Source organism: Lepus europaeus, chromosome 1, assembly GCF_033115175.1.
Source record: "Lepus europaeus isolate LE1 chromosome 1, mLepTim1.pri, whole genome shotgun sequence".
NCBI lineage: Eukaryota > Metazoa > Chordata > Mammalia > Lagomorpha > Leporidae > Lepus > Lepus europaeus.
This window is the reverse complement of record NC_084827.1, coordinates 144,532,347-144,557,121: the sequence shown is the minus strand read 5'-3', so window position 1 is coordinate 144,557,121 and position 24,775 is coordinate 144,532,347. Positions and strand designations below refer to the sequence as shown.

At 45.9% G+C, this 24,775-nt stretch overlaps 1 protein-coding gene across 1 annotated transcript in view; it reads right to left on the bottom strand.

Annotated features, from left to right (window-relative positions):
* Window positions 1–12,290: 12,290 nt before the first annotated feature.
* Window positions 12,291–24,775, bottom strand: part of LOC133767125 (aldehyde oxidase 4-like) — a 55,372-nt gene continuing 42,887 nt past the window's right edge. Inside the window, exons 28-35 of the mRNA XM_062201347.1 lie at window positions 23,751–23,879; window positions 19,553–19,627; window positions 18,345–18,397; window positions 17,877–17,991; window positions 17,673–17,738; window positions 15,454–15,639; window positions 13,153–13,320; window positions 12,291–12,355 (exon numbers count right to left, since the gene is read on the bottom strand). Coding sequence (XP_062057331.1) covers window positions 12,302–12,355; window positions 13,153–13,320; window positions 15,454–15,639; window positions 17,673–17,738; window positions 17,877–17,991; window positions 18,345–18,397; window positions 19,553–19,627; window positions 23,751–23,879 — 846 coding nt within the window. The 3' untranslated portion in view covers window positions 12,291–12,301. The remainder of the gene's footprint in view (window positions 12,356–13,152; window positions 13,321–15,453; window positions 15,640–17,672; window positions 17,739–17,876; window positions 17,992–18,344; window positions 18,398–19,552; window positions 19,628–23,750; window positions 23,880–24,775) is intronic.

Genomic DNA, 24,775 nt, shown 5'->3' with positions numbered 1-24,775 from the left:
GGCCGTCATCTGCTGCCTTCCCAAGCACATGGGCAGGGAACGGGATTGGAAGTGGGGCAGCTGGGACTCGAACCAGGATTCCCATGCAATATGGGATGCCAGCGTCACAAGTGGTGATTAACACGCTGTTCACACTGTCGGCCCCAGTCCCTTTGTCCTGACTTCTGTCTTCTCACCCTTCCGCACGGCTTATGCCTCCTTGGGGACTGAGTGTTTCCTCAACCACCTGTCTCAGGCAGCATTGGCCCTGACTCTCATGCGCTTGTTTCCCACTGTGCTTCATACTCTTCACAGCTCATTACCACCTGGCACGGAGTCTTGGTTTCCTTTTTATATATGTAATATGGGCTCTGTGGGGGCAGGGGTGTTTCTTTCACTTCACCACTGTATCCCCCTGGTGCCTACAGGAGAGCCAATGCCCAGTAAGAGTTGCGTGGCTGAGAGGTCCTCCCACATTTGTGATCGCAGCGACCCTGCCCCTGGCTCACTGGCTGCCTCCCCGCCACCCCCACCCCTTGTCTACCAGCAGAAAGCAGCTCCAAACCTCCCTCCTCTCCTTTCTCCCAGTTTCCAAGGCGCCTGCTGATACAACCCACTGCTTTTTTACTTTTCATTCAGTAAAGCAGGAACTGGGAAACTAGTCTCTAATCTGCCACTGGTTGAATATTTTTTCAATGTTTGTGTCTCATTTTCCCGAGTCAGTGATTGGTCCCAGAGGTTAGAATAGTTAGTTGTACTCCACACAATGGTGAGCACGAATGGCAATGTGTACACTGAAGAGGGTGATAGATGCTTGGCCGATGACTTACAATACTTTAAACGAAGGAAACATGAATGAGTCATTCATTCATCCAACCAATGGTTATGGTGAATAATCTACCACGCTAAGTGGGAGGAGTACAGCAGGAAACAAGATGGGCAACTTTCCTTTCTCTGAGGTGCTTCAGGGTTAGTGAGGCAATTAACATACAATTAAACATTTATGCTTATGACAAGCATGGAACAGGGAAATCAACCTTGCTTTGAGTTCAGGGATCATAGAGGGTCTCCCTGAGAAAAGGACATTTAATCCTCAAAGATGGGTCAGAGCTGACTCTAGGAGAATTGGGAAGGGAGGGGGGAGAGGCAGGCTGGGGGCAGGTGGAGGCACAGGCTCCCCCCATGGCTGCTTCTGCGGAAGAGAGAGTGATGCAGGCATGATTAAGCGTCCTCAACCCATTCGCCACCTGACTCTTTGCTACCAAACAGGGCAACCCATACAACGTGAAGGGCACACGATTCTCTTCTGTAGGAGCTCGGATGCTGTCCTCGAGCGTGGAAAGTGTGCATCATGTTTCAAAATATTTATTGGAATAAATCCTTCGGCATCAACACACAATACAGGCATTTGAAACAGAAGATCGGCTTTTAGAGCACTGGGGGATTATGGTATTGTACGTGGGTGACATAAAATCATGTTGGCTCAGGGTTCCAAATGTATTGATGGCTGGGAAACGGAAACCTGACCCAGAACTGCTTCTGAGAAGTGTTTTTCAAAGTTGCCTGAGCCAGAGAAGCCTTTGTTTCAGGGAAGTCTTGTGAAGTGTAAACAAGCTAAACAGAAAGGCAGCTGCCCAGCTGGAGGGTTCTGGGATGAGGTCTGAAGGCCACTGGCTTTCTTTCCTCTGGGGGAGCCCAGAACTCTGGGGAGCTCGGGTTGAAAGCCACTCACTTCGGAGGGGACACAAGGTTGCCTGCCGCAAGAGGGTGGGAGGCAGCGGTTTCTCCCAAGACTTTCTGACTCTCAAAGATTATTCAAGACAATGGAAAAAGGCAGCCACTTTTGTTTTCTATATTTTTTCCTTAATGAAAAAGGAAAACTAAATTTCTTCACTTTTATTTTTATTTTTAAGATTTGTTTTTATTTATTTGAAAGGCAGAGTGAGTGAGTGAGAGTGAGAGAGAGAGAGAGAGAGAGAGAGAAAGGGAGAGACAAAGAGAAAGAGATCTTCCACCTGATGGTTCAGTTCCCAAATGGCTGCAATGGTGTGGGCTGGGCCAGATGGAAGTCAGGAGCCTGAAGTTCCATTCTGATCTCCCATATAGGTGGTGGGCACCTTCTGCTACTATCCCAAGCACATTAGCAGGGAGCTGGATCAGAAGTGGAGCAGCCAGGACTCGAACTGATGCTCATAATTGATGCTGACATCACAGGTGTCATCTTAGCCTGCTGTACCATGGTGCCAGCCCCAATTTTTACATGGCCTGTTCTAGTGAGTGAGAGAAACTCCACATATTTTGACCTAGGTGCTCACATGTTTGTAACACAGAAGGTCTTATGATTTATATCAAAGAATCCCTGAGCTGATGGAAGAATTAATATTGGAAGGGACACTGTCCACTCCAACAATGCAGGGAAATATTTGTAGCACAACCTAGTCACTGATATAAATGGAAAAGTGCTGGCTACTGCTTTGGGGACCCTGGGGCCGTGTGTTTTGAGGTCTGCAGACTCAGAGATGGAGTGCAGATAAGCAGACTGACAATGGACGCGTTTTAGGACCCAAGAGCTTGGGTTGATCATCACAAACCTATGTTCTAGACCTTTTCCTCTTCAACACTTTTAACATTGAGGTCCCTTCCCTTCCCCTCCCAGTGCCAGTCCTTCTGCCTCTGCTGAACCAGATGACCGGGGGACACCTGGCAGGAGAGCCCAATGTGTGAATGGAAGCTTTCTTGACCCTGTGTCAGGGGTGAGGGGTCAGAAGATCTAAGGTTTCCTCTACTTGTCTCAGCAGGGCCGTGGCACCCTTCCAGTCCTGCCTTGCCAGGAGGGTGGCTTAGGGTCATTTTACTTTGTAAAGCCTGTGGTTGGTCCACAATAGCTGGGTTGGATGGAGTCCAGTGACTAATTTAAAAAAATGAAGGGGGCCTGTTGTGGATTGAACTGTGTTCCCAGTGTGATCTTACTTGGAAATTGGGTGTTTGTAGATATGATCAAGGTGAGATAAGATGATTTGGAATTATGTGTCCCCTGTATCCAATGACAGGTGTCCTTCTAAGGAGAGGGAGATTTAGAGGCATTTAGGGGTGTGGCGAGCAGATGGCCATGTGATGGGTATAGAGATTACAGGGCTGGGTCTGCAAGCCCAGGACACCAAGGATTGCTGGCCACCACCGCAAGCTGGCAAGAGGCAAGGAGGGATGCTTGCTGAGAGACTTCCCAAGAAGCAGATTAAACTGCAGCCCCCAAGGTCACTTTTGAGAGGAACAAAGAAAACAAACCAGCTAATGAGCAATGCAGCAGATAAAGACGGTTATGGTTGAAACCCAAATTAGAGACCTGGAGTACAATGTGTAGTAAATGGGTCTCAGTACAGGGCAAAGACAAACAGAAGTGGAAATCACGAAGGGTAGGACCAGAGACTTAGAACCTTCATACATGAGACCTCATGCATGAAAAGGGCAGGTAAAAGAGACAGAGGTAGGTCAAGGAGAAGTAACGTTAAACGTCTGAGTCTAGGACTGGGAGATTCCTCAAGCTCCAGGATGCTTTGAAAACAAAGTACACCCAACCTGGTGTTATTGATACCACGTCTGAAGTTCAAGGATACATGGACTACGAAGGCGTTAGGTAGAAAGATCCAGTTTTCCACGAAGGAAAAAGAATCCATGGGGCATTAACCATCTCACCTCCATGATGGCCACTAGAGGGCAGTAGACTGGTATCTACTGGTTGCAGAGAGGAAAGAAGCTGGCTGGAGAGACCCTGCAGTTGGAGCAAAATAGTGTCTTCAGGGGCAAATGACCACCCCATCTGGGGAGAAAAAAATCAAAGCAAAAACCCACTCAGATAACAAAGGTAAAGAGAAGAGGAAATCTAAATGGGTTAAGGCAGACTACTTGGGAATGTGTAATATAAACCCAGTGAAGAGTTTAGAACTCAAATACACAATTGCAACAATTAAGGCTCAAGGATGGCTAGGGTGAGGAGGGAAAGTAAAAGAATGATCAAATTCTTATCTTCCTGGGGCAAGGAGTGGAAATATGGGACACATTGAGCAGGAAGTCAGGGAGAAGTAACTTTTCAGTGGGGGAAATATTTGGTATTTTGTTTTCAAATAGTGGTAGACAAATAAATTTGTTTGAGAAAGGAACAACTTGTTAGCAGAAATGAACATAGAACTGAACCTCCAAATTAACAAGAGAATTACAGCTTGAACAAGACAGCAAAAGGGAAAAATAGGAACCATAGTGTAAAATAGGTAATAGATATACAATTTGAATTAAATGTTATAAAATAAGTATGATAGATATGAAAAAAAGAATCCTGTCTCTTGAATCAAAAATAACATTTTGAATTATAAGAAATATGAATGAAATTAGTCATGCCATTTAAAAACAATGACTAGGGGTGGGAATTGTGGTACAGACAACTAAGCTGCCACTTGGAATGCCTCCAATCCCACACTGGAGTGCCTGGGATCAAGTCCTGCCCCCATTTCTGATCTAACTTCCTGCTAATGTACCAGAGAGGCAGCGAATGATGGGCCAAGTACTTAGGCTCCTGAAATCCAACTGGGAGACATGGATGGAGTTCCTGCCTCTTGGCTTTGGCCTGGCCCAGCCCCAGCTGTGGGCATTTGGAGAGTGAACCAGCTGATGGAAGATCTCGCTCTGTTTCTGTTGTTTCTCTCTCTCTCTCTCCCCCCTCCCCTTCCTCTCCCTATCCCTCTCTCTGTCACTTTGCATTTCAAACAGATAAATAAAAATAACGCCCAGCAGATTGAACTAGAAAAAAACAAACTCCAAACCTGGATACATACGATATATAAGAAAAATATTCAGTGCAGTCAGAGGGAGAATGAAAATATAGATAAGACGGGGCTGGCGCTATGGTACAGCGGGTTAATGGCCTGGCCTGAAATGCTGGCATCCATATGGGCGCTGGTTCGAGACCTGGCTGCTCCTCTTCCTATCCAGCTCTCTGCTATGGCCTGGGGAAGCAGTACAAGATGGCCCAAGTCCTTGGGCCCCTACACCCATGTGGGAGACCGGGAAGAAGCTTCTAGCTCTTGGCTTCGGATTGGCGCATCTCCGGCTGTGGCGGCCAATTGGGGAGTGAACCAGCAGATGGAAGACCTCTCTCTCTCTGTAACGCTGACTTTCAAATAAGTAAATAAATCTTTAAAAAAATATAGATAAGGCAACGAGATAACACATCAATGTAAACAATAAGGTAACTCACTAGGGAAGAGAAAGAAAAGATTAAAACTCTATCACTGAATAAAGACTAGGGAACAAATGGATTTACAGTTGGATTTTATGTAATCATTAAGATAGTGGCAGTGTTATTTAAACTTCTCCTATAACATGTCAGTGGAAATCCTTTCCAATTCATCTTATAAACATACTAAAATTTTAATACCAAAACTCTATACAAATAGTACGAAATTGTAGAATAGTCCTACCTATGAACATAGTTATGAAATTATAAGTAAAATAGTAGTGCATAGAACCCAGCAATGTATCAGGGGATGATGTACCAAGTAAGGATTATTTCTGGGACACAAGGGTATAATCTAACATTATTAAACATAATTAGTCCATTACGCTTAAAAAAAAGAGAGGGGAGGAGAAAACCCATGATTAAATCAAGGGTTGCCATTCATTGATAGAATCAAGCAGTTATTCATAAGATTATGCCTTATCAAAGAGAACAAGAAATTGATGAAATAACATGATTTACAAAAGCCAACAATTAAAAAATAATTTAAAAGGCATGCATGAAAAATGTAAGTGGAAAAATTCCATTCATAATAGCTCCACAATATAGAATACTTCAGAATAAAATGAACACCCCCAGAGATATAGTATCTACTCACAAAATAAAATCTACACAGACATATATTTTTCTTAAATGAATTGTTAATATAAAAAGTCAGTCCTTTCAAAATTAATCCATAAACTTAATATAGTTGTAATTAGAGTTTGACTTAAATTTTTAAGCAAAATTGGATAGAATGATTGGGTATGAAACCAAATAGCTAAGGAGAATATGAAAAATAAGAATAGCAGAGAAGAACTTGCCATGATACTCACATTAATGTGGTGTTGGTATAAGGAAAGGCAACGGGATCAAAGAAATGAGTGGAGGACTCAAAACAGACCCCAGCGTGGACATGGATTTAACCAATAGCAGAGTGAGTGTCTTATGGTGTGTTCTAGCATGTGCATTAAATGGTTGACCTTATGAAGGTAAAAATTCTTTGGTGTAATGGTGGGAAAGCATTAGCCAGCAAGTAGCTCTTGACACTGTAATTGATGCTTAGAGACTCACTCAGTCCCACGACTTGTTAGGATACATTCACGTCTTACAGTGCTGCTCACAGGCCCATCTCTGTCAACCCGGGGCTCAGAGCACTAGAGCGCTGCAGGAAGTCACCCTGAACATTTCCACGTGATCATTTCTGGGTAGCAAGTCAGTTTCGGGGGGCTGGTGTCAATTTCCAGACATGAACCTCAGGGAAGAGACTTTTCTCTGAGGCTTTATTTATTTATTTATTTATTTATTTTTGACAGGCAGAGTTAGTCAGTGAGAGAGAGAGAGAGAGAGAGAGAGAGAAAAGTCTTCCTTTTTCTGTTGGTTCATCCCCCCCAAGTGGCCACTACGGCCAGTGAGTTGCGGCTGGTGCACCGTGCTGATCCGAAGCCAGGAGCCAGGTGCTTCCTTCCGGTCTCCCATGGGGTGCAGGGCCCAAGCACTTGGGCCATCCTCCACTGCCCTCCCAGGCCACAGCAGAGAGCTGGCCTGGAAGAGGAGCAACCGGGATAGAATCCAGCGCCCCGACCGGGACTAGAACCTGGTGTGCCGGTGCTGCAGGTGGAGGATTAGCCTAGTGAGCCGTGGTGCTGGCCACTGAGGCTTTATTTGTAATGAATAACAGCACCTGCCTTCCACAGTGTGTTGATAAGTGAATTTTATCAAACGCATCTGAGTAAGAAAAACATATAGTCAACTTATAATGTGGAATTTCTGGGTCAAATATGAATGTAAAATATGAACGTGTTACCAAATATATGCGAATTGTGTGTTTATTTGAGGAAATGATTCCTTTTTTATAAAGGCAACTCATTCAATTTATGATGAAATATGATTTGCTACTGATGCCTAGGTAAGATTTTCATATCAATAAACTCACAAATCAGAAAGAATAACTGACCGATCTGTGTGATGGACAAGGCAGTGAGCCACCAACATCCCCCTGGAGGAAGGACTTGGGCCCAGCTTGGGAGTGGGGTCAGTGCCTGCCTCCAGCTGCCAGCTCCTTCAGAGGCTGTCTCGGGGCAAGGAGCTTGCTTCTTCAAGGTCATGGGCAGCCCCATCTGTGATCAGGTGTGATCTTGTAAGATCATGCATGATCTTCAATGAGTGATGTTGGGTCCATTTCAGCCCAGGCAGGGCAGCTCTGGGGGGAGGGGTGTAGTGCTTGCTTCAGGGCTCCTTGCTGGGTGCTTGGTGCTTTGAGGGGCTGCACGGCAGTTCAGCTTCCCCCTCCGCCCAGTTCTACCCCTTCAACCTTCCTGTTCAGGGTGCTAATTCCTAAGAAACCTCCTGCTCCCAGACTCTGTCTCAGCTTCTGGAGAACGAAATCCCCAACACCAAGTATTCTGACAGCATTAAGAACATGGCCAGTTTAAGTCACTGAAAGTATCAGGTGCCAAGGATTTAAAGATGTCTTTACAAGAAGCAGCGTGGGGGGCTGGTGCTGTGGCACAGCGGTTAACGCCCTGGCCTGAAACACTGGCATCCCATATGGGTGCTGGTTTGAGACCCGGCAGCTCTACTTCCAATCCAGCTCTCTGCTGTGGCCTGGGAAAGCAGTAGAAGATGGCCCAAGTCCTTGAGCTCGTGCACCTGCATGGGAGACCCAGAAGAAGCTCCTGGCTCCTGGCTTCAGATCGGCGAAGTTCCAACCATTGTGGCCAATTGGGGAGTGAATCATCAGATGAAAGACCTCTTTTCTCTCTGTGTAACTCTGACTTTCAAATAAATAAATAAATCTTAAAAAAAAAAAGAAGCAGCATGGATGTCCAAGCTCTCTTGCCTCAGCCCTCTTTTTTTTTTAAACTTTTATTTAATAAATATAAATTTTGAAAGTACAACTTTTAGATTATAGCGGCTTTTCCCCCCCTCAACCTCCCTCCCACCTGCAACCATCCCTTCTCCCACTCCCTCTCCCATCCCATTCTTCATCGAGATTCATTTTCAATTCTCTTTATATACAGAAGATCAACTTAGTATATACTAAGTAAAGATTTCAACAGTGTGCACCCACACAGACACACAAAGTATAAAGTACTGTTTGATTACTAGTTTTACCGTTAATTCACATAGTACAACACATTAAGGACAGAGATCCTCCATGTGAAGTAAGTGTACAGTGACTCCCATTGTTGATTTAACAATTGACACTCTTATTTATGACGTCAGTAATCACCCGAGGCTCTTGTATGAGCTGCCAAGGCTATGGAAGCCTCTTGAGTTCACAAACTCCGACCTTGTTTAGACAAGGCCATAATCAAAGTGGAAGTTCTCTCCTCCCTTCAGAGAAAGGTACCTCCTTCTTTTATGGCCCTTCTTTCCGCTGGGATCACACTCACAGAGATCTTTCATTTAGGTCTCTTTTTTTTTTTTTCCCAGAGTGTCTTGGCTTTCCACACCGGAGAAACACTCATGGCCAGCCCTCTTTTTGACCATCTCCAAAACCTGAGCGCATGTGTTTGCAGGTTCAAGACACTAAACAGAAAGCAGGTCCATGCCTGCTACTGTGTGCTCTCCAGCTTTTGTCAGGTGGTAAAAAAACTGTTCCATTGTAAACTTTTGGCTCAGGAGAAGTAGGACAGCCATGGACCACAGGTACTTTTAAGTTGAAAGGGGAAGCACAGCCAGAATAGTAAATGATTTCTGTTCTGACAATCTTTCACTGAACTCACAATGTAGCAGCAGCCATGGGAAGTTTCTACCAGTCACAGGCTCTGATTCATTAGTGAGGATGTACATTTTGCGTTGTAATGGTTCTTATTTACCGACTCCGCTTGCTAAAAGTATTGCAGCTTGGGCTTGTAACTTAACTATCTCTGCAATAACATTTAAAAATTAGACAATGATAGATATTTATCTAAATTAGTAACCTGGATGAAGTGTATAATACAATAGGCACTGTACATTGTGAATTTAATTTTTAAAGGCATTAGAATATTAATCCTATTTTGAACCCTGCTATCCTTTGAAATGTATTATTTCTTCTCTTATCCATGCTCTTCAAGTTAATTAAAAACTGCAGGAATTATCAGTCTGATTTTGTAAGAAAGGAGTCTGTGTTATATGAGGCTTTGCCCCACAGTCTATGAACACTTTGTGCTAAATGTGACTTCCTATTTTATTGCTAGAAAAATAAGTCAGTGACCCTACTCTTATAGCTCTGTGTGGCCCAGTGAGTTCTTGTTGGTTACATTCCAGGCAATCTGGATTATTGGCTGGATTTGAACACACCCACACCCACACACATACACACACTTTTCTTGGGAAAAAGGACATTGACTTTGGTGAGCCTTTTCTGTGGAAAAAAAGCTTTACCTTTTTTTTTTTCTGGAACCATGAAAGCTTTAATGTTTAATAAATAAGAGCACAATGACCCAAACTCCAAGAGGTAAAAATGCCATATTCAAACAACTGTGAGGCTGGCAGCGGAGGAGGCACTCCATACCTAACTAATACAGTATGTGGTAAGAATGCACACTTTAGGGAATGGCGCTGTGGCACAGCGGGTAAAACCACCACCTGCAATGCCGGCATCCATTATGGGTGCTGGTTTGAGTCCTGGCTGCTTCACTTCTGATCCAGCTCTCTGCTATGGCCTGGGAAGGCTGTAGAAGATGGCCCAAGTCATTGGACCCCTGCACCTGCATGGGAGACCTGGAAGAAGCTCCTGGTTCCTGGTTTCAGATTGGTGCAGCTCCAGCTGTTTTGGTCATCTGGGGAGTGAACCAGTAAATGGAAGACTTCTCTCTCTCTCTCTCTCTCTCTCTCTCTCTCTCTGCCTCTCTGTAACTCTGCCTTTCAAATAAATAAATAAATCTTAAAAAAAAATGCCCACTTTATAATTTAAAACCTTGCCTACATGTGGTCGTTAGCTGCAAAAATCCATTTGGTCTTCTCTTGGCTTGTAAAATCCAGCATCACAGATTTCAGCATAAATCATTTGCAACCTTTTGTGTGGCAGTGTCATGTTTTCACCTTGCATCTCTTCCACTCCAGCCTGAGTCATGAGGTCTGCGATGGTTTACTGGTACGGCTACTCATCATCAATTCTCCTGATGATCTGATCGGACCCAGTCCGAAATTTATCTTTTTATATATTTATTTATTAAGATTTATTTATTTATTTATTTGAAAGTCAGAGTTACAGAGAGAGAGAAGGAGAGGCAGAAAGAGAGAGAGAGAGAGAGAGAGGGGTCTTCCATCCTCTCCCCAGCTGGCTGCAACAGCTGGAGCTGTGCCAGTCCCGTGCCCATCCAAAGCCAGGAGCCAGGAGCTTCTTCCGGGTCTCCCATGTGGGTGCAAGGGCCCAAGGACTTAGGCCATCCTCCACTGCTTTCCCAGGCCATAGCAGAGAGCTGAATCAGAAGTGGAGCAACCGGATCTCAAACCGGCACCCATATGGGATGCTGGCACTGCAGGCGGCGGCTTAACCTGCTACGCCACAGTGCCAGCTCCTGAAATTTATCTTGCATTTGTTGCGGAAGCATCTCTACCACCAAGGTGAGATCCTGCACAGTCTTGGGGTCAGTCTCGGCCATCTCTCTGATTCCCAGCTCAGCGGCAATGTCTCAGCGCATCACCTACACTTCTGTTTGTGCAGGTGCAAGAAGCTTTTCCTTTCTATCACCAGCTTTCTTCCCATGCACACATAAACAATTGCTCCACACTTACACTCTCTCCACAAAATTACAGCAATAAATTAGTACATGCAGGCCTTTAAAAAAATGCAGGGCTTGAAGATTTAGTGCACAGATATCTGACAAGCAATTGAGTTTATTTGTGTTTCCAAACTTTGCCAGGGACTGAACATCTTCTCTGGCATTTCTGTAGGAAAATCGAACAAACAATTGCTACAAAATAACCACAGAAGGACCCTATGCCCCTTTGGTGCCCAGGTGGTGCTGATTTTGCCGTTTAGACTCTAAGCCAAGACCAGGGGCTCAGGAGAGACTGGAGATTGCTGGTTTCCCTCCCTGCCACCCTCTGGGTGAGGAAGATGGTTTGTGTACGAAGCTCAGGGCAGAGGAGGACCAACTGGAGGCACGGGACGGTGCCTTAGTCCTTTTTGTGTCACTATAACAAAATACTTGAGGCTGGGTACTGGATAAAGAAAAGAGATTTATTTTCACTCGCGGTCCTGGAAGCCGGATCAGATGATCAGACCCCTACTGTGTCACAGCAGGGTGGTGGCAGCACATAGTGGGAATGTAGGAGAGAGGCAGGTTCTTTTGTAACAACTCACTCTCGTGGGAACTAATACGTTCCTGGGGACCAGCATTAATCCCTTCACAAGGGCAGTCACAGCCAGTCACCTCCGACCTCAGCACTGCCCTCTAGGGGCCAAGCTCCCAGCACATGAATGTTCTGGGTATCAGCCTCACCCCAGAGGATGTATATCCTCTGAGGCCTCTTCCAAATGGGTCACGTGGCAGTGGCAGGGCCCTGAAACTGCAGGGGCCTGAGTGCTGGAGGCAGCTCTCACCCTTTCGAGAGTGCTGGACTGTGAGCCGCATGTTGGTGGCTTGGAATTGGCCAAGGAGGGAGTGCTTATACCAAGGGAATTGGCAAACACCCGTTAAGTCAAGGACTCTTTCCAGGTGGGCTCATTATAACCAGCACACCACTGACATAGGGAGAATCCATTACTGAGAGCTGTGAATCGGATGGTTTTACCATATCTTGAGCAGATTTCTGAAGGACAAAGCACCAGTTGTCTCTCTTGAGTGGTTCCAGATTGATAAAAATTCTATCATATTGTAAAATCATGATGATGTAGATTTTTAGGACAATGTAAACTAAAATTAGGGTTTTCAATTCTAAGCTTCATAACAAATTTTGGTAAAATTTGCCTCTTAAAAAACATCATCATGCAGCAACCTAAACCATAGAGAATAATTTTAAAATGCTAAAATTGCTCCTGACAATTGGGAGTCAACCTCTATTTTGAAACTTTCAGGTTGATCACGTATACTTTCATTTTTTTTAGATAACAGAAGATTAAGACACATGGATGGACCAAGGTGTGAACGTTGAAGGGTCATCTCTGGGAATCTAAAAAAGAGCAAAGGAAGGGAGAGAGCTGTTAATAAAATTTTGTAATATGAAAAACATAATTCAGAAGGCAAATTACGTTTTTTAAAAAAGAACAAGACAATGTCTGTTTTATTCTCATCAAAATTACAAGTACAATTTTCATATTTGTTTCCATCCTTGAGTCACAACCTTATCCTTATAAACTTGCTAGGTTTCATATAAGATACCTCTTACTCAGATGTCCCACACCTTCAAGCATAAGGTGCAATTTAATATCAGGCTCATTCAAGGCTCCACAGATAAATACTTTCTGATGATCATTCCAGATATAATTTTAGCAGCTGAAAAATGGAAATTTATTATACTAGTGTGTTATTACAAGGCACATCAAGGTGTGACTGGTGACCTGAAACTTTCATTTAAATTATTTTTATTAGTGTGCCTAACAAATAGTTCCTGTGTAACTGATTAGATCAAATCTAGTTAGTGTAATTTGGCTACTGAGGCAACCAAATACCACAACAACTCTCTGTGTTGATGAGATCTTTAAAGAAGCAATCTACCGTGTCCATATGCCAAAGCACTGGCTCACTCATCAGAATGTACTTTTTTTTGGTGAATCTGAAACTGACCATCATTTGAAGAGGTTTACTCACTTGATGATTACTTTAAAGCATATGGGAAGTGGTAGGTGGAGGCAAAATTGAGAATTTCCCTTGAAAATCATTGACCTGTCATTTTGTCATGATTAGCCAATCCATACCAAGAACCTGCAAGTCCACATACGAGGCGGTTACAACAGGGGCCTCCCTTACCATGTCAGTAAACTGATCCACACAGGTCATTCGGATCAGTTCAGGAGTGGCTGGGCTGCTCAGGGTGAAGGTCTTGGTCAGCCCTCTTTCTCTGCGGGCAGTGGCTACCGCGTCATATATGGCGAAAAACACGGCAGATCCCAAGAACATTCCGGCCTCACCCAATCCCTAAGGGAAGCACAAAAGGCTGTCAGAAATGCCTTGGTTCCTGTAGGACTAATGTGTGTACACACATACAAGTCACATGCAACACACCAGCTTTATCACGCCATACTAGGCTGTGTCTGAATCATCAGAATGGAACACCTCCTGTGGCAATTCTCGTGTGGATCCTCTGTGGCCGGCTCATGAAGATGCCCCAGGACATCAGGATGCTGGACACTGGGGCAGCTACAAACTCCTGTTTCCCACCCGGAGACGTCTTGAAGACCACAGCCCTTGGTGGTCTTTAGGATATTCTGGCTCCAGCCCGGATCATTTGTGTATAACTCAAAACCAAACCAAAACAGCCACAATCTTGGTAGGTGAGCTTAGAAGGCAGTGGAGTGACTCCCTCGTTCTCGTGTGCTCACCTTCCTGGCCTATGTTGGATGCTTTTGAATTACCTGTACGGCGACAATGCATTTTGAAGGATTCGCCAATGCTTTTTTGTGCGGTTTTTGCTTCTTTCTTCCTTTAAGAAAGTCTGGCCTGTGTTGTGTGTGTCTAGGGTCTTGTTGGAGGAGTGGGACAAGGACCCAAAGCCGATCAGGATTTTCCTAGGCTCCGGCTGTCAAAATCCCTGGCTTGCCATGGGGGAGGAAGCTTGGCAGGGGACGATGGGGAAAGTCTGGTCCCCTACTGGGGGCAAAGCATCAGGGTCATGCCCTGTGTCAGACTGCCTTTAGAGAGGCCATGGTCAAACTCCAGGTAGACGAGGAAATAGAGACATTTGCACAGGAAGTCTCGCCTTCCGCCCAGCCTTGACCTGCTCCTAGGGAAGAGAAGGAATCCCGGGAAAACTCGAAGTTAATGTGGCCATCTGTCTGGCCAGGTGTGGGCTCAGGGTAGAATTTAAGCTGGGGAAGTTGTGTTTTTTTATTTTTTTGCATGCTTGTGTTTGAGAACCTCTGCTGGCTGTGGATCTGTGTGGGCCAGTTAAAGGCCAAACGTGCCAGGAAGCATGGGGCCAATGCCTTCGGTATCAGAGCCAAGGGTGAGTGAAAGTCCGTTGTGATTTGGAAGGATGTGAGAAAGGCAGCATTGACTGCAGGGCAGGTGGGAGGCAGCAGCAGAAAAGAGAGCTTGTGGCTGATAGAATCCACCCACAGCACGCGTTTATCTGATGGTGCCCTTAGCCCAGTGAACCAAGTCAGCCAGTTCCTTCTTGAGCTTCTGCTTTGCTTTAGGCTTTTTCCAGGCTCTCTCCCAAGAGGTAAAAACCCTACTTTGGCTTTTGGAGGCACTGGGCACCACTCTGTCACAGACTGACTTTTCCTTCCCCTTTCTGCTTTTGGGATTTGAAATAGGAATGAGAAAACTCAAGGAACTGTTTCATAATTTCTTGAAAGAGGAGGTTGTGGGGCTGGCGCTATGGTGTAGCAGGTAAAGCCACCGCCTGCAGTGCTGGCATCCCATATGGGCATCAATTCAAGTCCTGGCTGCTCACTTCCAATCCCGCTTTCTGCTGTGGCCTGGGGAAGCAGCAGAAGATGGCCCAAGTCCTTGGGCCCCTGCACCTGCATGGGAGACCTGGAGGAAGCTCCTGATTCCTGGCTTTAGATTAGTCCAGCTTTGGCTGTTGCGGCCATTTGGGGAGTGAACCAGCAGGTGGAAGACCTCTTTCTCTGCCTCTGCCTCTCTCTAACTCTGCCTTTCAAATAGATAAATAAATCTTTTTTTTTTTTTTTAAAGAGGAGGCTGTAATGAACTGAGTTGTGTCCTGCATAAATTCACGAGTTGAACTCCCAAACCCCAGTAACTCAGAATGTGACTGTTTTTGGAGACAATGCTTTTAAAGAAGCTTAAGCTAAAATAAAGTCACTAGGGTGGGCCCCCATCCAAGAAGCGTCCTTTCAAGAACGGGACGTTTGGGCACACAGACACACACAGAGAGAAACCCATGAGAAGAGCTAGGGAGGAAAACACCATGTGCAAGCCCAGGAGAGAGGCCTGTGGGGAAACCAAACCTGCCAACCCCTTGGTCTTGGACTCCCAACTACCAGAACTTTGAGAAAAATCAAAGTCTGTTGTTGAAGCCACCCAGTCTGTGGTATTTTGTTGTGGCAGCCCTAGGCCCTAAGTGAGAGCTTGCGTTCTTACCTTGGAGGAGTAGATGGCTATGGGGTTCTGGGACTGCACCAAAGTGATATAGAACTCTTCAGGAATCTCAGTGACGGTGGGGATTTTGTAGTCATCTGGACCCCGAGAATAAAGCACACCTTCCGGGGAGTATTTCAGTTCTTCTATGGTATAGAATCCCATGCCTTGGATGAATGCACCCTCAACCTACAGCCAAGACATCCACAGGTGAGAAGTCTATGATACTGGTTGAATAAATGTTCCTGTATGAATGGAAATGGAGCAGTGGATCACAGTAAGCATTCTTACAGGTACCGCCGAAGACTTTGCAACCTTTCTGGACCTGGTGCCTGCCTCCTTGTCTGCCCTCATCCTCAAGTATTCCAAGTGCCAAGGCTTGCAAGATCCCAGGAATTCTCCAGATCCACCAGGCTCTCTTGCATTTGTAAACCTTTGGAAGGCAGTTTCTTTCCCTTCACCCCTTCCCACCTTGACCTGTCCACGAGGCAAACTCCTATCTGCCTCAAGTTCTGGTCCCTCTGGGCCCCTTCCTGTCTCCATTGGATTTAGCAACTGCCTTCTTCAGGCTCGCTGCCCCTTGAGCCCACTCCCCATGGTGGGGCACCTGGAGGAGGCCTTCCTCGCTCACCTCTCCTGCTCTTGCACACACTCTCTCTGTCTTGAAAGCCCACTGCAGCCTGGACTTCTTGTACTCTGTTCTTCGCACAGTGGCCTGGCATGTAGGTTTCTCAACAAATGTCCAATTAGGTGAAAAAGAAGTTAGCATTAAGGGAATGTGAACTAGAATAGACAGAGCCAGGACACTGTAGTTTTTCGAAAACCTGGGTTTCTTTACTTCCCTTTATAAATTGCTAAGAAGAATAGATCAGTGTTAGGGTGGGTTGAACAAAATCACCATAATTACCAAAAAGCCATGTTGAGTTCTGTTTATAAACTATTATGCTCCAGGACAAAGGTCCCTTCTGAAGGGAGCGTGTGCCAGAGTTTACAAAGATTGAAGGGAGGTTACGGTTTGTATTCTGTTAGAACCTGAGATGTTGGAATAAGGTAAGCCCATCTCTGTGCTAAGCTAGGATATGACAACGCTCATGGCTAAAGGAGAAGCCCAGGAGCTTCAGTTCTTTCCCTTCCCGATGGGGCACATAGCCACATATAATTGTCCTGATCATAACATCTACCATTTCCCTTGGAGAAACAGTGAAGAGTGATCTGGAAGGAGGGGGAAATAGAGAGGAGAGGCCAGGTCTCGGGCTTGCTGTAGTTCTCAAACTCTACAGGGTTCTGATCCAATTGGGCACAGACCCCCAAGTCCCAGCCTAGCAGAGTTATGATGCAGCAAGTCTGGGCCTGGTGTGGGCCGGGGAATTCACACTTCCAGTGGCACACGTGACGCAGAGACTGAGGACCACATTTGGAAAACACTGAGGGACCAATAAAATTATTCCCCATAAATCTGTGGGCAAAGCTGGGTAAATGGATCTCCTAGGCCTCAGGATGGTGGCGAGCACTGGCAGATGAGAGTGCCACACAGCTGTGTGGATTTATGCCCAGATACCCGATCACTCCAGAGTGCTGCCCAGGTGCAACCTGTGGGCCAAGAGTGGGCCAGGTGTGGACCGCAGAGCAGCCAACCTGGTTTCACGTGGGAGCCGTCTGTTGGCCCCTCCTCTTTGAGAAATAAAACTGGGAAAAAGAGAAGCTCCCCAAACAGTGGGAAAGAATTAAATCCTAAATTTAAAGCAACTTTGGGTGGATATATCTTATTTATTTGTGAAATAAAACTCAGAATTAAATTCAGCCAGAGGAGGAACATTGTGTGTCAGCATTTCTTTCTCTCTTGCATTTCTCTAAAAGGTGCAGTCTGCTCGAATTCAATATTAACATGAACACTGATGCAATTTATGTATCCGCCTAATGTTCTCATGAATACAAGGCTCACCGAAGAAAAATGAGAAAGCACAGAAAATTATGAGGCAGAGCAAACTGTATATTTCTGTCTGCCATGCAACGACAGTCACTGTTAATCTGTTCTCGAATTTTCTCTCAGTGTTTTATCCGTGTGTGTGTGGGCCTATGCATGCGTGTGTGTGTGTGTGTGTATGATATAATATACCTTGCTGAACGTGTGTACTAGGTCAGGCTTGGGGGAGGCTAAGGAAGAATATTCAGAGTGAAAAGCTGCCCAATGAGACTGTGAGGATGGTTCTGGAAACACGCACCTGCCCAATATCCACGGCGGGGTTTATGCTGAAAGCAGCATCCATGAAGATGTCAGTCCTCAGGAGCTGTGCCAAGAGAACACACATCACAGAAGGCATTCAGATAGACGCGGACTACAGTTACACGCCCGCCCCTGGTTCTTTCCAGGGACCGGCAGGGTGGATGTTACTGCAACAACAGTGAAGACAAATGTCGTTCCTGACCTTGTGAGCCCCCGTCAGACAGTCGACTTCAACCTCGGCACAGGAGGCTCCGTAGACAAAATACGGATACGCTTCTCCTTCCTCCTTCTCCCAGTCCATGTTTGTCTGGTAGCCCCTGGGCAGGGCAGCAGGAGGAAAAACAGAAGGCACTCACTAGCCCCCCCTTCTCCTGTGATGGGGCCTGGGGTCAGGCCTGCAGGAGGACCCTGGTAGACACAGGGAGAGCGACTGGGGCCTGGCCCTGCCCTCTAATGCAAGGTCCCTGTGGTCCCCCCTGGCCGGGCTGTAGCTACTGCCCCAAGGTGGTTCTGCATTGCATCCTGCCCCGCCTGGTGCCTTCCACCCCACGACCTCCCCACCCGCCACGATTCGTGATGGAGGGTTCACACTGGACACAGCTGAGCTCCTGGCCTCTTCACTTGCTCCTGCCCCAGTGTCAATGAAGCCAACAATAAAAGCGTCCCTTACTTGTAATAGCCAGTAGCTGAGAGACTGATGGATTCTGCAAAGGCTTTTGCAACCTGAAGGAGGGGTTTGGGTACAAAGAAATAGAATTTTAGGAAAACCGTTGAGCAACCCCTTCTGCATTGGACTTGCCTCTTGTTTGCTGTAAGCCCCAGGTTCATATCTGTGAGAGACCAAGGCGGCATCCACACTGTAGGCTTCGCTAGGGAGTGGCTGAAGGGTGTCCGTGGGCTGACAGCCTGGGGCCCCCTATTGGCTGGGGTGGCGCAGTGTCAAGTTTGGGGCTTTTAACTTAGGGACAGGGCTCAGCCATATTTTTGTATGTCTGTTATTTGGCATGTACACAGGACACGCATGGGACGGATAGAGTGGTTCCTTCTAGGCTTGGTTTCCCTACCTGAGCTTTCAGTTCCCCACAACCAACAGGAAGAAGGGTACATACAGTGCAAGAAGAGAAAGAGAGAGAGAGAGAGAGAGAGAGAGAGAGAGAGAGCATATTCACCAAACTTTATTACAGTATGTTGTTATGATTTTTCTATTTATTAGCTGTTGATCTCTCGCTATATAGAATTCATAGACGAACCTTTATCACAGGTGTTTGAATAGAGAAGTGGTATATATAGATTGAGCATGATCTGCAGTTTCAGGCATCCCCGGGGGTCTTGGAGTGTATACCCCGTGGATAAAGGGGCCTATTATATATGACCTTTTATCCTGCTTTGTCCCCACGTAATTTGGTTGGCTGTCTCACCGTATGACTATGTCAGCTTCCCTGCTGGAGTAAGCTGGGTAGGGATGGGAGATGATGATGGCGATTATACTAGAATAATAATCACTAAACATAGATAATACTTTCATCTTAAGACTTCCCTTAGCTCTGTTGTACAGGTGAGAAAACCAAGGCCTTGGGGCCGTGATGGGTAAGTCATTTGTCCCACAAGCCAGCAGTGAGAGAACAGGGACAACAGCCCTGGGTGGGTTTTACTGGGGATCCCATGCTGCCACCATGCTCTGTGAGAAATTAGGCTCTAAAATGAAGTCAGGCTTCATGAACCTGGATACCTCTTCTACCCTTTCAGAAAGGTAGAAGCAAATGATAATAAATGCTTTGCTTCTTGAACCAGCACCGCCAAAGAGCCATGAACCCAGGACTTCTGCCTGTCTGGCTGTGGCTGCCTTTTCCCGGCTGGGATAATAAAGACCATACTCACCCAGTCCTCCCATTTTCCTTCAGGGTTTTTCTTGATGATGGGCTCAAGACGAGACATTAGAATTTGGCAGGCATTCTAGAAACAAATATTTGAAATGATATCAGAAGTAAAAGGTGCAGGGAGTAGCAAGGTGTCGACTACTTCATTGTCTCGAGCGCAGAGTGCCAGTCTTCTGAACCTGCTTTCTAGTCCCCGGGAGGGCTCCCAAATCTGCACTAATGCATGGATTTGCTTCAAAGGAAACAAGTCTCCTTGTGGACCCTGCAGCGCTGACTTAAAATGATGTTTACTGTAGCGTTGCTTAGATACGTGTGAACACAGAGCTAAGGGGAGTCCCCTTAGAGTTAGAGCTCTCTTAGAGCCAGAAAGCCAGAACCGAAGGACAGTGTGCACCCTCATCTATATACCTGTAAAATTCAAAATGATGGCACGGATTTAATTAAGAGACAATGTGTTTCTGAAGCTACATTGCTGCTTGTGGTGGGAGAAAAGTACTGACTGCTGGCGCCCAGGTCCTTGGAGTCCAGCATGTCTAGCCCGCACCACTTGATGGATCACTTTTCTCTCAACTTTCTTGTTTGATTTGCGTTTTGTAAGTTGCTATGCAACTACTTTTCACTGGGCAAGAAAACAACATTTATGTATGAAGTCCATCTCTGGTCTCCTCTAGTTACCTTGCCTCAAAGTACATTTTTGGTCCCGAATATGGGCTGAGATCTTATGGCAACTCCACTTACAAATGATGCCAAATATGCTTATTTTATTTTCTATAAGATTTTCATTGAAATGAAAATTAAAATTACAGAAGTAAAAATCACACACTCCTGAAGTCACACCTGATCCGCGGGTGCCAGTGGCTTCCTCTATGAATCCGGATGAACCCATTTCCATCTCCCCTCTTATTTCTTCTCTCTGCCTCAGAACAACCTCCACACCCATCTTGGTTTCTGTCCCTCCTTCTTTTCTGTCACCCACTCTTTGGGAAGTGGTCTCTGGCTCCTCATGCATGGGGAAGGTCCCTTTTCCCACAGGTCTGTCTCAGCTGCCAATCACTGACCTCATTATCAGTGGATGCCTTCCAGAAGAGTGTTACATACAAGGCAAACCTAACTCTAGAGCTCCCACGCCTGTCCCAGTATCAGCTACTCTTCCCACTTATCATGCCATGATCACCATGTGCCGAGGCTTCACTTTACACTCCACAGTTTGATAATCTGTGGAAATAAATCGGAAAATCAATTTACCCTTGAAATGGTGAGATACTGCAGTGGACATCTGTCAATCTTTTATGACCTTCTGAAGCTTGCTATTGTTACATGGCTGTCTGAATGCCATTGACTTATTAAAATTAAATTACAATTTAACACATAATGGACAATTATTACTCAAAAGAGGAAGCTAAGTATTTGCTACCAATAGGACAAAGCTATCTGGAAAAGACAGTGATAGGGGCCGGTGCAGTGGTGTAGCAGGTAAAGCTACCACCTGCAGTGCCGGCATCCCATATGGGTGACTGTTCGAGTCCCAGCTGCTCCACTTCTGATCCAGCTCTCTACTGTGCCTGGGAAAGCGGTGAAAGATGGCCCGAGTCCTTGGGCCCTTGCACCTGTGTGGGAGACCCGGAAGAAGCTCTTGGCTCCTGGCTTCAGATGGGCACAGCTCCAGCCATTGTGGCCATCTGGGGAGTGAACCAGCGGATGGAAGACCGCTCTCTCTCTCTCTCTCTGCCTCTCTGTAACTCTGCCTTTCAAATAAATAAATAAATCTTACGAAAAAAAAAAAAGATAATGGCAAGCAGTTTCACAGTTTGGCTTAATGAGAGCTCTTCAAAAAGTTTGAGGGAAATGGAATTAAATGGTAAATTCATTTTGGTGTGGAAAATGTTGAAACCATGCCCAGGCACACAGAGGTCAGAGACTGGGCATGGATGTGTTTCCACAGGTGCAAGGCTGGGCATGAGGAGGTTCGGCAGTGCTTTCCTGTGAAATCTGCCTTCCCTCCTTGGCCCACTAATCCACACCATTAGCACCTTCATTTTCCATTTGGTACAGGCGCAACTGTGGCATGGGCTGGGGTCCCGCCCTTTCATTTGCTTGTTGGTTTGCTGCCTGAATGTGAGCTCCGTGAGCTCAGGCTCTTTGGATTTGGTCCTATTTCATTTGCTGCTACAACTCTAGTGCTTAGACCAGGACCTGGCACATGGCAGGCCTCAGTAAGTAAGTATTGTAAGTCAGTATTGAATCAACCAGACCAGATATAGACAATGGCAAATGGTCATACAAATTTATGACCTTTATTATGACTCTTCATCATGAAAAGATCAGAAAAAGGTCCAAATCCCCAGAACCTTTTGTTCTCTCGTGTGTGTGTGTGTGTGTGTCCTTTCTTTGTCAATGCCTGAGACTATTCGTCTCCCACCATCTGTGTTCACCGGGCAGCTAACGTCTCGGTGATGCCAAATGTCACGTCATCTGCAGGTCTTACTGAAATTACAGTTTCCCAGAGCATTTTTTTTGGAGCACTGGTCCCATAGGATGTGGAGAGGGATTACAGTAATTAAAATGTTTTCATGATTAGATAAACTTGGGAAAGATGTCAAACGGAGTGAGATAGGTTTCTTGGCTGCAGGACTGGTCAGTTTTTTTTTTTTTTTTTTTTTGACAGGCAGAGTGGACAGTGAGAGAGACAGAGAGAAAGGTCTTCCTTTTTTTTTTTCCGTTGGTTCACCCCCCAATGGCCACTGTGGCTGGCGCACCGTGCTGACCTGAAGCCAGGAGCCAGGTGCTTCTCCTGGTCTCCAATGTGGGTGCAGGGCCCAAGCACTTGGGCCATCCTCCACTGCACTCCCGGGTCACAGCAGAGAGCTGGCCTGGAAGAGGGGCAACCGGGACAGAATCCGGTGCTCCGACCAGGACTAAAACCCAGTATGCTGGCGCCGCAGGTGGAGGATTAGCCTATTGAGCTGAGACGCTGGACGGCAGGTCAGTTTTTAATATGCTAATGCACTTCATAAGCCATCATGAGTGGGATGTACTAGGCAGCATTTTCCAAACTCATCGACTGCCCCTCCCCCTGACCTCATTATCAGTGGATGCCTTCCAGAAGAGTGTTACATACAAGGCAAACCTAACTCTAGAGCTCCCACGCCTGTCCCAGTATCAGCTACTCTTCCCACTTATCATGCCATGATCACCATGTGCCGAGGCTTCACTTTACACTCCACAGTTTGATAATCTGTGGAAATAAATCGGAAAATCAATTTACCCTTGAAATGGTGAGATACTGCAGTGGACATCTGTCAATCTTTTATGACCTTCTGAAGCTTGCTATTGTTACATGGCTGTCTGAATGCCATTGACTTATTAAAATTAAATTACAATTTAACACATAATGGACAATTATTACTCAAAAGAGGAAGCTAAGTATTTGCTACCAATAGGACAAAGCTATCTGGAAAAGACAGTGATAGGGGCCGGTGCAGTGGTGTAGCAGGTAAAGCTACCACCTGCAGTGCCGGCATCCCATATGGGTGACTGTTCGAGTCCCAGCTGCTCCACTTCTGATCCAGCTCTCTACTGTGCCTGGGAAAGCGGTGAAAGATGGCCCGAGCCATCTCTCCCAAGGAGCAGACTCAGGGAAGCGCTGGTCACATGATCCACAGGCACATCCAAGAGCTGTGAGTCTCTCTTTCATGCAGGTTTCTGTCATTTCGTGCAGATGGTCTGTGGGTCACTAAAGGCCAGCTGACAGTTTGCTGGAAGCTGAAGAGTGGGAGGGAGGGGAGGTGGTGATTGTTCACATGGTCTCATCTACCCCACAATTCTAGGAGGTGGGTATTTGCATTCCCAGTTATGCGGAAGAGAAAATGGATTCCTAGAGGGGTTATGGACTGGCCCAAGCTCTGTGTTTGCTGGAGTGAGAGAAGGGAGAGATTCTCTCATCTAAGACAAAGGGAGGCTGCTGAAGGTGCAGGTTTATATATGCAACAGAACAATAATGAAAATAGCCCAGTGCAGCAGCAGGAGCATCAAAGGGAGCCTCAGAAAACTTGACCTGGGGCCTTGACTCTGCCTGTATTTAGCCGACTGACTTAGAACTTGACCTCTCCTGGCCCAGTTTCATCTTCCATTAAAGAAGGGCTGAGACGAGGGCCCTCCTGGGCTGTCACTGGGTGACTGAGAGAGGGGAGGAGAGTCACCTGCACAGCTCTCCCATTGACGTCTGCGCCCATGGACCCCGCCGTGAAGAGAGCGTTGGGCACCGTGACTGTGCTTGTTTCCGACAGGTGGATTTTCGACTTGGGTATGTTCAGTTCTCGACTGGCCACCTGCAGAAGCAGAAGAAGAAGGTTTCCTATTTCATTCACTTTATTCCTCTCTGGGTTTGAGTCCCAGCTTCTCTGCTTGCACTACTGGTTCTTGCTAATGTGCTCCCCGGGAGGCAGCAGCTGACAGCTCAAGAACGTGGGTCCCTGATACCCATGTGGGAAGCCGGGATCAAATCTCTGACTCCGAGCTTCAGCCTTGCCCAGCCCTGGCTAGTATGAGCATTTGGGAGGATGAATCAGCAAATATGACTTCTGCATCTCTGGATCTCTCGGCTTTCAAATAAAATGAAAATTTAAAAAATAAAGACGAATATCTTTTCCTTTAAAAAGTATCTTTTCTCTATTTCTCATTGGGAAAAAGCTTTGTTTCCCACACAAATTTTTTCATCCAATGTCACATTCAACAAATTCTCTTTTCACATACATAAAAAAGGGTAAATTTCCTATGGTAATAATCTCTCTCTTTCAAAAGTACTAGGAACACATTTCTGTGAATTAGCACACATGATGGCCAGTCATGTGAGTGAAGTTTCTCAGTAGAGTACGAATCTATGAGCATAGTTTTTTATTCTATCAAACATTCGAGGGTTTGAGTGAACACATTATTACTTTGAGGGAAAGCTTAGAAGTCTGTTCTCTTTGAAACTGGAATCATATGTTTTAGACCTGTGGACTTGGCTTTTTTGTATGTAGGGACTAATGTGCCATATTTCTTCCATCCTAGCACTCACTTCCCTCACCGGAAGAGTCAGTTGCTTGCTTATTCATTTATTTAATTATTATTATTATTTTTTTACCTGAAGAGTCTTACAATTGACTTGTGCATTTGGTGGCCTGCTATTTCTCCTGCTCAACAAAACAAAAAAGCTGTCTTCTGCTGTGGAGACAGATATGCT